The sequence below is a fragment of the Citrus clementina genome, unplaced genomic scaffold (assembly GCF_000493195.1).
Source record: "Citrus clementina cultivar Clemenules unplaced genomic scaffold, Citrus_clementina_v1.0 scaffold_3, whole genome shotgun sequence".
In the NCBI taxonomy this organism is placed as follows: Eukaryota; Viridiplantae; Streptophyta; class Magnoliopsida; order Sapindales; family Rutaceae; genus Citrus; species Citrus x clementina.
Genome location: NW_006262339.1, coordinates 7913867 through 7926865, shown reverse-complemented (window position 1 = coordinate 7926865; position 12999 = coordinate 7913867). Strand labels below are relative to the sequence as shown.

General features: G+C 37.2%; 1 protein-coding gene and 1 non-coding gene across 2 annotated transcripts; one reads left to right on the top strand and one right to left on the bottom strand.

The window, feature by feature from the left end:
* The first annotated feature begins 2133 nt into the window (after positions 1 to 2133).
* Positions 2134 to 3593, top strand: LOC18049192 (UDP-glycosyltransferase 83A1). Its single transcript, XM_024186950.1, has 3 exons — positions 2134 to 2244; positions 2361 to 2613; positions 2704 to 3593. The coding sequence occupies exons 1-3, from the start codon at positions 2134 to 2136 to the stop codon at positions 3591 to 3593; spliced, it is 1254 nt and encodes a 417-aa protein (XP_024042718.1).
* Positions 3594 to 9287: 5694 nt separating this feature from the next.
* LOC112100539 lies at positions 9288 to 9391 on the bottom strand. The gene has a single exon (XR_002906907.1). It is a non-coding gene; the product is annotated as a small nucleolar RNA R71 (small nucleolar RNA).
* Between the last annotated feature and the right edge of the window lie 3608 nt (positions 9392 to 12999).

The window sequence follows — 12999 nt, the reverse complement described above, 5'->3', positions numbered from 1 at the left end:
GAAGAAAATACACTATATACTTGGAAATATGAGAGTCAAAATTTTCCCAAATATTTAAACAAGACTTGAGGTAAATAACAATGTATATTAGCATTTCTAACCCCATAGAGTTGTAGATCGGCTCATGAAGATACCATTGGTACCGGTTTTGATGGTAAAGCGCGTCTCCGGTGACTTTTCGGTGAGTTACTTTACTGTTTTTTCTTTTATCAAATAAGTTTATCCTATTAATTTAATAAAATAAATATAAATTATTTGTACTTTCATTTATTTAAAATTGGTTTTGTTTAGAGGATGATATTGTAATTTTTGTGTTTAAATAGATAAGGAATTTGAAATCCTTAGTCATTGATAAGGAATACAAATTCTTCAAATTGATGGAAATTAAATTTTAATGGAAATTCAATTCCATTAAACTTAGTCCAACCAAACAATGGAAAGTATAAAAGAAATTAAATTCTTTTCCTCTCCTCACTTCTCTACCCCCAAGCAAACATGGCCTTATAGTTTAGCCCATGCCCATTCATGTTTGAAGTAGAAGACGAATCTCGCTACAAGTGTTATATGTGTTAATTTATATATTTATTCGAATAGATTTTACAATACATCAGAGGTAATGCAATTATTTGATGCACGCATAATATGTCTAATTAAATTTAATGTAACTACCACTTATATAATATTTTTTCAAAATAAATTCACACATGTCATAGTATTATGTATTTATTGTATGGTTGACATGATACTTCTAATGTATTATAGAATTTCTCATTTGTTTGAATTTTCTAGCCACGTGTTGGATTCAGCAAATGATAATATAATAACTAATAAGATTGGTTCTACATATCAATTTTCTACATATGCGCTTGACTAGGAATGAAGTTAATTATTAGTTGGTTTTGTTAATTTATTACGGTGATCATCATTAACGCCACATGCATACATCAAGAAAGTTGTTTCTTTCAATACTTATATTTGATTTTAAAAACGAAATTGCGTGTTAGATATTTGATCATCATCCATTAAATTAATGTCTGTTAACTGTCAATATATAAATTAAAAAAAAAAACATAAGATGCTTTCAGACGTTGATAAAATTTTTGACAGTATTTTATAAAAGAAAAATTGAAATAAATAAGAAGCCTTTGTTATAAGAGAGATTTTCTAAAGGTAGTGATATTTTCACCCATTATTTCTAAAATTTAAATAAAGAATTTGGGAATTTAATCTAATAAAAGTAAATATCTAAACTATTATATATAAGAGCTTATGTTTCTTAGAGCAATTTGGTCATTATATATTATAAGGGTAAAATAGTCAAAATAAACATTTATCTTAAAGCAACTTTGATGGCCAAAAATACCTAAATAGAACAAACTATAAGAATGATTAATTGATTAATTATATAAACTTTTTGTAGATTTGTATATCTAAAAAATGATGTGAATTTATTATAATTATATTTTGCAAGTGCGGTAAATCTACAAAAATAGTGGAGTGAAAATATCCGCTCCCTTTTTTAAATTAAAAAATAAGAACGAAAAGTTATCAGTCATCCACCTTAAATTTGACATGTTATTAAAAATATTACTAAATTGTAAATTTCTTCAAATTTTTATCTTAAGTTTGCTCACAAAAAAGATAGAATTATCCCTACAAAATAACTACAATTATAATTTGTGTTTACTTTCATTTTGTCATTGGCAATTATGTATTTTTGATAGATGGTTTATATAAACTACAAATTTAAAATAAAAAATTAAATAAATTCAAATTTTTACAATATCTCTAATATTATGATAAGTTTAAGGTAGATGACTGATAATTTTCAATAAAAACTAATAGCGGCTGTATGTAATGACATACTTGCCGTTCTCTAAAACAAGAATCAATTGAAAAAAAAAAAAAAGGAAAAACAAAATCATGAAGCATTATGCCGTATGAAATGAAATTCTGTAGCTTCAATATAAAATCATAATATTGCTCAAAATTGATCAATTCCAAAATAAGTTAGCGATATTATTTTATTACATGAATGTTCAGGTGACGTGATGCATCCGTTCTAATTAATGAACAAACTTACTTGTATAATAAATATGTGCCGAGAGAAGCAGCTAGCACCAGCTTACATCGATGATGATGGGTGGGAGGCAAGCTCATGTTCTTGCAATTGCAAACCCTGCACAAGGCCATGTAGGGCCACTGATGAAGCTCTCACTGTTGATTGCTGATCAGGGAATCAAGGTCACATTTTTGAATGCAGCTTCCATACATGCTAGAGTCTTGGCAACTGTGTCATCAGAAAATGGCAAAATACACGACTTGATTTTGTATCAATCCCAGATGGAGTTGATCCGCAGGATGGCCGAGAAGAGAGGATACAACTCAGTGAATCTATGCAAAGGGTCATGCCGAGTCACTTGGAGAATCTGATTATGAAGATCAATTCATCAGAGGATGATCGAATGGCCACTTGCTTCATTGCTCATGCAACTATTGCTTGGGCAATTGACACTGCTAAGAAGATGGGCGTCAAGATGGCTATGTTTTGGCCTAGTGCTGTAGCAGCCTTTGCCTTCAGTCTTATTGATGCCAAAATTACTGATCACAATGGTGAGTGCTAAGAAGTTAATTTTGATTTTTTTTTTCAACAAAAAGAATAGCTTGCTCAATTCTGATGTGGATACTTTGACTTATCTGTAGGAGTTCCTCTGAAGTCTGGGATGATCAAAATATCTCCAAAATTGCCAGCAATGAGCACAGACGAGTTTATATGGAGTGTTCCAGGTGATCCAATAAGGCGAAAGATCTTATTCGGATACATCAGCTGTGCCAAAAAGACACTAAAAATATGCAATTGGCTTCTCTGCAGTTCATTCTATGAACTTGAACCTTTAGCTTGTGATTCAATCCCGAACGTCCTACCCATTGGTCCTTTGCTTTGGATCAATCGTCCCGGAAAAGCAGCTGCAAGCTTGTGGCCTGAGGACTCAACTTGCTTAAAATGGCTTGATAAACAGCCTTCTCAATCAGTCATATATGTTGCCTTTGGCAGCATTGCAATTTTCAGTCGGTGTCAGTTTGAAGAAGTGGCTCTAGGGCTTGAACTTGCCGGCCGGCCGTTCTTGTGGGTTGTGAGGCCAAGCCTATTGGATGGATCTGTGATCAAATACCCAGATGGATTTTTGGAAAGGGTGCCCAATCAGGGGATGATAATCGAATGGGCGCCGCAAGAACAAGTGCTGGCTCATCGTGCGGTTGCTTGCTTCTTAAGTCACTGTGGTTGGAACTCAACCATTGAGGGTTTAAGTAGTGCAGTTCCATTTCTGTGTTGGCCCTACTTTGCTGATCAATTTCTTATCAGAAGTTACATTTGCGATTTTTGGAAGGTAGGATTAGCGTTGAAGCAAGAAGCAAATGGAAACATCTCAAGGCATGACATCAAGAGAAATTTGGATCAATTGTTAAGTGATAGTGGGATAAGAGAAAATGGATTGCAAATAAAAGAAATGGCCGGAAAGAGTTTGATTGAAAGGGAATCTTCAAGAAAGAACTTTGAGATCTTCATCTATCAATTAAAATGCATAATCTGAGTATGTGAGTTGATCATGATTATCTATGTACGTAGTCTTTGAAAATTTTTCTTGGATATAAAAACTGGGAAATTTCATGTAATTTTCATTTTTTGTTATTTACTAATAAATGTTCTATTTTATATTAATGTTCAGTTACAGCTTTGTTTTAGTGTAACGTTAATGTGGCTGATGATCAACTAAAAATTGACATAAAAGCTTCGGCTGCGTTAATTAAGAAGAATATTCTTTCCCTGGGAATTAACCAAGCTGCAACAAGATGTGTTAATTGAAATGAACGGCCGACGGAGAAAGCCATGGTGGCCGGCAATCTGAAAGAACCAGGAGCTAACTCGCTATGGAAGTGGAACAAGAATAAACAAGCTCATTACAAGTATACCCAATACAAAAGACAAAAAAGTACAATTGAGATCACTGGCAAAATAGATGATGATCAAGTAGTTGTTAATGTTAGGAAATTGGTGGGTGAAGTAGGACCGCAGCTAAAATGAAATTGGAAATAAAATAAAGAACAAGCACAATAGAGGACACCAGAAATTACGTGGTTCGGCTTTTAGCCTACATCCACGGGCGAAGACAGAAGGAAATATTTTACTAGTGAAAAGGAGTTACAAGTATTGTAGTATTTTAGCTCTCTACCCAAAACACTAATACACCCAAACTCTCAAATCACTAAAATAAGAGCTTATAAATGCAAGCTCTTAAACTCTCTCTCAACTCCCTAAATTGTTCTCTCAAGATTGGATGAAAAATGAGGGTGGGAAGCCCTCTTTATATAGCCAAAATTTTGGCTCTTTTTTTTTTTTTTTTTTATTGGAGTCATTCAACACGGCACCACCAACAATGGCGGGCCGTGTTGAATGTTGAATGGCTGGCGCCGGCCATCTGTTGAATGTTGAATGGTTGGCACCGGCCATCTAGATGGCCGGCGCCAGCCATGACTTTCAACATTCTCCCACTTGGAGATTTGATTGAGGACCAATCAATCTCCACACCATCCTTTCTGCTTCGCCATAGTCATGTTGCCTACGTTGCTGCTAGGCCACAGGAGGATCTACTCCAGACAAACTTATCAGTATTTATCGGCTTGGTCAAAACATCTGCTAGGTTCTCCTTCGTATGGATTTTCTGTAAATCCACACTTCCATCTTCCACTACTTCTCGAACGAAGTGATACTGAACTCCTATGTGCTTTGTCCTGGAATGAAAAGCTGGATTCCTTGCAATGTGCAAGGCACTCTGACTGTCACAAAACACAGGAATTTTCTGTTGTTTGTGCCCGAGCTCCTCCAATAATCTTTGTATCCAAATAGCTTCCTTGCAAGCTTGTGTAGCTGCCATGTACTCTGCTTCTGTTGTAGATAAAGCCACAACGGTCTGCAGTTTCGAAACCCAGCTTACAGCTGCTCCCGCAAGTGTAAACACATAACCAGTAGTGGATTTCCTTTTATCAAGATCTCCTGCAAAATCTGAATCCACATAACCTCTGACAGTAAACTCTGATCCTCCATAACATAATGCAACATCTGAGGTTCCTCTGATGTATCTCAGAATCCTCTTCACAGTTATCCAATGCTCTCCACCAGGATTCGCCATGTATCGACTGACTGCTCCCACTGCTTGTGCAATGTCCGGTCTTGTACATATCATAGCGAACATTAAACTTCCCACTGCTGATGCATACGGTACTCGAGACATCTCCTTCCTCTCTGCTTCATTGCTAGGACACATACTTGAGGAAAATTTGAAATTAACAGGAAGTGGGGTAGAAATTGACTTACAATCTTGCATGTTGAAGCGCCGCAAGATTTTCTTCAAATAATTCTTCTGTGAGAGCCAAATCTTCCTGTTATTTCTGTCTCGGTGAATTTGCATCCCTAGAATCTTGTTTGCTGGTCCCAAGTCCTTCATTTCAAACTCCCTAGCCAACTGTGCCTTCAATTCTTGGATTCGATCTTTGTTGGGACCTGCTACCAACATGTCATCCACATACAACAGCAAAATGATGAAATCATTATCTTCAAATCTCTTGTAATATGTACAATGATCTGAACTGAGTCTGTTGTATCCAAGGCTCATGATGAAGGAATCAAATCTCTTATACCAACACCTTGGCGCCTGTTTGAGACCGTATAGAGATTTGTTCAACCTGCAAACCAAGTTCTCCTTTCCTTTTTCTGCAAAACCTTCTGGTTGGAGCATATAAATTTCTTCTTCAAGTTCTCCATGAAGAAATGCAGTTTTAACATCTAACTGCTCTAGATGTAGGTCAAATGTAGCACACATTGCCAAGACTATTCTGACTGTTGTGAGTCGAACCACCGGAGAAAATATCTCGTTGAAGTCAATACCTTCTTTCTGAGCATATCCTTTCACTACCAGTCTCGCACGATACCGCTCCACTTGGTCATTGCCATCACGTTTGATCTTGTAGACCCATTTGTTTCCAATGGCTTTTCTTCCACGTGGTAGTGGTACAAGTTCCCATGTCTTGTTCTTGTGTAGAGCTTCAATTTCTTCCTGCATTGCTGTCACCCACAAAGCAACATCTGAGCTGTTTAAAGCTTCATGGAAAGTTGAAGGCTCTCCATCCTCTGTTAGAAGACAGTATGCAACGTTGATCTCTGTGACATACTCCGAGTGCCACGTTGGCGGTCGTCTCTCACGAGTTGACCGACGAACTTCTGGAGCCTCGGACTCAACTGGTTCTTGTTCCTCGTGCTCTGATGCTGCTTCAGAAGAATCTGAATCTTCTGGATTATTTTCGACATATACCGGCACAGTCTCTGACTTTTCTTTTACAGTGCCATCATCTTCATCTTTTCTTTGCAGTTGATCTTCTACAAAAATAACATCTCTGCTGATGACGATCTTGTGGGCAGTGGGGTCCCACAGACGATACCCCTTTACTCCATCAACATATCCCAAGAAGATACATCTTCTAGATTTTGGATCCAGCTTTGTTCTTTCTTGGGCATTGTACATCACGTACACAGGACATCCAAATGCATGTAGGTAGGAATAATCAGCTGGCTTTCCAGTCCACATCTCCATCGCCGTCTTCAACCCAATTGCTGTAGATGGCGACCGATTTACTATATAACAGGCAGTTTTGGCTGCTTCTGCCCAGAATGAATTAGGTAGACCAGCAGTCATCAACATAGCTCTTATTCTTTCTGTAAGAGTTCTGTTCATCCGTTCTGCCACTCCATTTTGTTGAGGAGTGTATGCCACCGTGAACTGTCTCTGAATACCTTCTTGCTTACAGAAAGCAAGAAACTCGCCGTCTGTATATTCTCCACCATTATCTGTCCTCAAGCACTTGATCTTTTTACCAGATTCAAGTTCCACCCGCGCTTTGTATTCTTTAAACACTGGAAATACATCTGACTTTTTCTTAATTGGATACACCCAATGTTGAGTGTTAGAAAATGCATATTTATAAAGGAGAAAACCGTCATTTTACATTTTAAGTCTTACTAACAACCCTTACTTTTATATATTTAACCTTCTTGTGATTTAATTACATGTGTTTTATTTTAATTAAGTATTTTATGTATTTTAGGGGCATTATAGTCATTTCACAATAAAGGAGAGATCAGACGGCAAAACGGACATCACTTTTGAACTCAGGACGGTCGAAAACCTTAGGAGGAGCATAAAAGGAAAAATAGCACTATTCACATGTACGGTACTATTCACGTGTACGGTACTGTATACGTTACTGTTCACGACACTGTTCACATAGACGGATGATGACGTGGCATTGACCGATGATGTGGCATTGACTGATGAGGTGTCACGATCCTGTTGGACTAAAATTCTTATGTACTGTTGATGGTGACGTGGCAGCATATCAGTGGACGAAAAATCTCGCGTACGGTGCATGCATCACACAGGATTATTTTCAACCAGACCGCGTTACTGTTCATCCGGGTCAAACCGCGTTACTGTTCAAAGTCGGGTCAAACCGTGTTACTGTTCATCCGCGTGGTCAAACGTGGACTGTTGACTGATGACGTGGCGCAATCCTGAGCGTCCAAACTGTTTTTAATCCGATGGCCATGATTTACTCCATGTATCTATAAAAAGGGGGCCTCCCCCCCCTAATTTGATATCTCTGAATCCATTTTTGGGATCCATTTTCTGTAATTCCCTCTCCATCTTGTATTTTCTTCGTATTTTAATAAATTCCCATTTTGCCCCTAGTTCAATTATGAGTGGCTAATTTTCTTTCAAGCTTGGGTTGAAGGTGAAGTCTCAACATGTGTCATGGGCTTAATTTGGTAAATTTACTTTCTCTTCCCCTCTAGTTTTTGTGGATGTTTTGACTTCTCGTCGACAAATAATACTAATCTTGTCTAGTACCGCCTTGGTTTCACCGGCCCTCTGGTACAAGGTTATTATTATTTGGCACGATAAGCCCTTAGCACCATATTGATTAGAGCGTGGTTCATGAGGTGTGGATTCCCCCCTCATGATTTAATTGGCATTAATACGGATTATTTAGCCCATGATGCATGTTGATACGGATCTAGATACCCAAGTACGTCAATTTAATAGATTTTCTCTTCAATTTATTCTCTCAATTGCAATTCCAATTTTAGAATTTATTCTCGCCATTTTAATTTAAGTCTTAGCATATTCCAAATCATTTCCACCATAAATCCAACAACCCATTTACAAAATTAATTCTACACACATAATTAAAATCCACCTCCTCGTGGGATCGACACTCGTCACCATTAGTCTATACTACAATAGATTCGTGCGCTTGCGAGTACATTAAAATTTGCACAACAAGTTTTTGGCGCCGTTGCCGGGGAGGTAAGTAATTTTAATTCATAGAATTAATTTTTGTGAATAATTTCTTTTATTTGTTTTCTTGTATTTTTTTTATTATTAAAAAAAAAAAAGAAAAAAAAAAGTGAATATACATTTAAAGGTTAGTATTTCTTCTCTTTTTCTCTTCTTTAAAATTTTGTAATTTAATTTTCCATTTATTTTTCTTTGTAATTTTTTTTTGTTTATCTTATTAATTTAATTTTTAGTTAATTTCTTTCATGTATTTATTTTTGTGTATTTTTATAGAAAGGTTGTAATAGCGCAATAAGGTTAGTATCGTAATTTCTCCCTCTTCTTTATTTTTATTTGTTTTGTTCCCATCTTTATTTTTTTGTTTTGTTTGCATCTTTATTTTTATTTTATTTGTTTTGTATGCATGGTCGTAGGTCATTATTACCTAATCTTGAACCTATAGACCTTGAATTAGAAAAAACACTTCGCACACACAAACACGTTAAAAATAAAATGGATTTACAAGCACCACAGGAGAGGCCATTTAAGGACTATTTTAGTCCCTTAGCTAATTTGAGCACGTCATGCATAAGATACCCAAATGTAGCTGCTAGGAGTTTTGAATTAAAACCTAGTGTGTTAAATTGTCTCCCTACATTTTATGGCCTAGAAAATGAGGATCCATATAATCATTTGAATGATTTTCATGCCATTTGTCAAACATTCAAATATGAGAATTTTTCAGACGATGATGTCAAACTTAGACTATTCCCATTTTCTTTAAAGGATAGAGCTCGTTCATGGTTAAATACTTTACCTGCCAATAGCATTTCATCATGGGAACAAATGGTAACGAAATTTTTGAATAAATATTTCCCAGTGCATAAAACCAATGCTATTCGCAGGGAAATCTCAGAGTTTACCCAGAGAGAGGACGAGCAATTTTTCGAAACATGGGAGCGATTCAATGGGCTACTCTTGAAGTGTCCACATCATGGGTACGAGAAATGGCACCAATGCCAATACTTTTTGGAGGGATTACTACCAAATGTGCAAGAATGGCTAATGGCAACAAGTGGAGGAGAGCTAATGTCAAAAAGTGCATCAGAAATTTGGGAATTCTTCCAGCGACAAGCGGATAATTCCCAACAACGGAGTCGATCACTCAGGAATACTAGAAGAATTAAAGGAGTGAATGAGGTTCAAATTGGCGAACCAAATTCAGAAATCAAAGAAGTCAAAGCGATAATTGAAGGTCTCTCTCGACAAATAGCATCGTTATCGACTGCTAAATCAACAGAGGCACATGACCATGACTCATACTCAGATCAAGCCAATGCCATAGGTGTAATGAGAAAACCATCGAATTACAACCCATACTCCAACACATATAACCCTGGATGGAGAGACCACCCCAATTTTTCATGGTCTCAAGGATTCCAACAGAATGGACCAACAGCTCCAGCTCCACCAATGCAACAAATTCCTCAAGCCTCTCAGCCACCATTTAGACCATACAATCAGAACCAGAACCACTCTCAACCTAGACCATGGGAGGATGCATTCCAGAATTTTAGGAATGTTACTCACTCCACGATTGAGCAACAGAACCGCACCATTGATGGACTACGAAATGAGTTGAGAGCAGGCTTCAATTCACAAGCCCAATCAGTTTCAAGCCTCGAGAAGATGGTGGGACAACTTGCTTCTTCAGTTCAGACATTGGCAATGACTGTTGAGAAAGGCAAATTTCCAAGTCAACCAGTGCCTAATCCTAAAGGAGTACATGAAGCAAGTACCAGTTCACCACAGCAGCATGGAGAGATCAAAGCAGTAATGACCTTGCGAAAAGGAAAGGAAGTCGACAACAAAGTGGAGATGCCGGTGACAAAAGAAAATCAAATTGTACCTGTGAATGTTGATGACTCATCACCGGAGGAGAAAGAAGAAACCAACCCACAAGAATATGTTCCCAAAGCTCCATTTCCTCAGAGGTTAGCGAAAGGAAAAAAGGGAAAATCCACAGGTGAGATTCTTGAAATCTTCAAACAGGTAAGTGTTAACATCCCTTTGCTTGATGCTATTAAACAAGTTCCATCTTATGCCAAGTTTCTTAAAGACCTGTGCACTAAAAAGAGAAACATGCATGTTCAAAAGAAGGCATTTTTAACAGAAAACGTTAGTTCTATACTCCAACATAAAATTCCTTTAAAATGCAAAGACCCAGGCTCCCCCACTATCTCATGTAGTATAGGGAACCACACAATTGAGAATGCTTTGTTGGATTTAGGAGCTAGTGTAAATCTGTTGCCTTACTCTGTATTTGTGAAACTTGGACTTGGAGAATTACACCCAACTCCAGTGGTGTTACAGCTTGCAGATCGGTCCACGAAAATACCTCGTGGTATTGTGGAGGACGTGCTTATCCAGGTAGACAAATTTTATTTTCCTGTTGACTTCATTGTAATTGACACTCAACCAATACAGGATTCAAGGAAGCACATCCCCATTATTCTAGGCCGACCTTTCTTGGCAACTGCGGATGCTCACATTCAATGTAGAACTGGAAATATGCAGTTGTCCTTCGGCAACATGACTATGGAGCTGAACATCTTCAACATTGCCAAACAACCTCACAGTGCAGATGATGGAATTGTTGATGTGGATTTAATCGAAGCATTAGTTGATGACACTTTTCTTTCAAACCTTAGTGATGATCCTTTACAAACATGTTTAACTCACTTTGGTTTTGATTTTGATATTGACAGATCAGTTGATGAGGTCAACGCCCTGCTTGACTCAGCACCATCTATGGACACTAATAAATGGAAGTCAAGAGTTGAGCAACTAGCACCATCAGAGAAGCAACTCATTCCATCATCAGAATCACCACCGAAACTCGAGCTCAAACCATTGCCCAACACTCTGGAATATGCATTTTTGGGAGAAGAAAGTACTCTGCCGGTAATCATCTCATCATCCCTAAACGATGAACAAAAAGGTAAGTTGTTGGATGTTTTGAAAGATCACAAAGGGGCATTAGGATGGACCATAGCAGACATTAAAGGTATAAACCCAGTAGACTGCATGCATTACATTCACCTTGATGAAAATGCTAAAACTACTAGGGAAATGCAACGTCGGTTAAATCCTAATATGAAAGAAGTGGTTAGAACTGAAGTCCTTAAGCTATTAGATGCAGGTATCATTTACCCCATTTCTGATAGTTCATGGGTCAGTCCTGTACAAGTTGTCCCCAAAAAGTCAGGAGTCACAGTAGTTACGAATGCCGATAATGAATTGATACCAACTAGAGTAACTACAGGATGGCGTGTATGCATTGATTATAGAAAGTTGAATTCTGTCACACGTAAAGACCATTTTCCTTTACCATTTATTGATCAAATGCTTGATAGATTAGCAGGCCATGAATTTTATTGCTTTCTAGATGGCTACTCAGGATATAATCAGATTCCCATAGCACCAAAAGATCAAGAGAAAACTACTTTCACTTGCCCTTTTGGCACATTTGCATATAGGAGAATGCCATTTGGATTATGTAATGCACCTGCTACATTTCAACGATGCATGCTAAGCATTTTTTCTGATATGGTTGAACGATTTCTTGAAGTCTTTATGGATGATTTTTCTGTCTTTGGTGACTCGTTTGATCAATGTTTACATCATCTAACACTAGTTCTGCAGAGATGTATCGAGAAGAACTTGGTCTTAAATTGTGAGAAATGTCATTTTATGGTAAAACAAGGTATTGTTCTCGGTCACATCATTTCGAGCAAAGGTATTGAGGTTGACAAAGCCAAGGTGGATCTCATTTCTAATCTTCCTCCACCTAAAACAGTCAGAGAAGTAAGATCTTTCCTTGGGCATGCTGGTTTCTATAGACGTTTCATTAAAGATTTTAGCAAAGTTTCTAGACCCTTATGCAATTTACTTGCTAAGGATGTACCTTTTATCTTTAATGATTCATGTCTTATGGCTTTTGAAAAATTAAAGCAATTGTTGACATCATCACCCATCATTCAGGCCCCAAACTGGAGCTTACCATTTGAGCTTATGTGTGATGCATCTGATTATGCAGTAGGAGCAGTATTAGGACAAAGAGTTGATCGAATTCCCCATGTTATTTACTATGCTAGTATGACATTGAATGATGCACAGTTGAACTATTCAACTACTGAAAAAGAAATGCTAGCAGTAGTGTTTGCATTGGAAAAATTTCGATCATATCTCATTGGTTGTAAAATAATTATATTCACAGATCATGCTGCTCTTAAATATCTTCTCACAAAGAAAGATGCAAAAGCCAGACTAATTCGTTGGGTGTTACTTTTGCAGGAATTTGACTTGGAATTCAAAGATAAAAAAGGGACAGAAAATGTTGTGGCGGACCACCTCTCTCGTCTCCATTTTGACACAATTATAGAACAATTACCATTAAATGAGTCATTTCCAGATGAACAATTAATGAGTGTGGAAGTATTACCTTGGTATGCTGATATAGTTAATTATCTTGTTACAGGTAAACTTCCAGAGCATTGGACCAAGCAAGACAAGGCTAAATTCTTTGCAGAGATAAAGAATTTCTTTT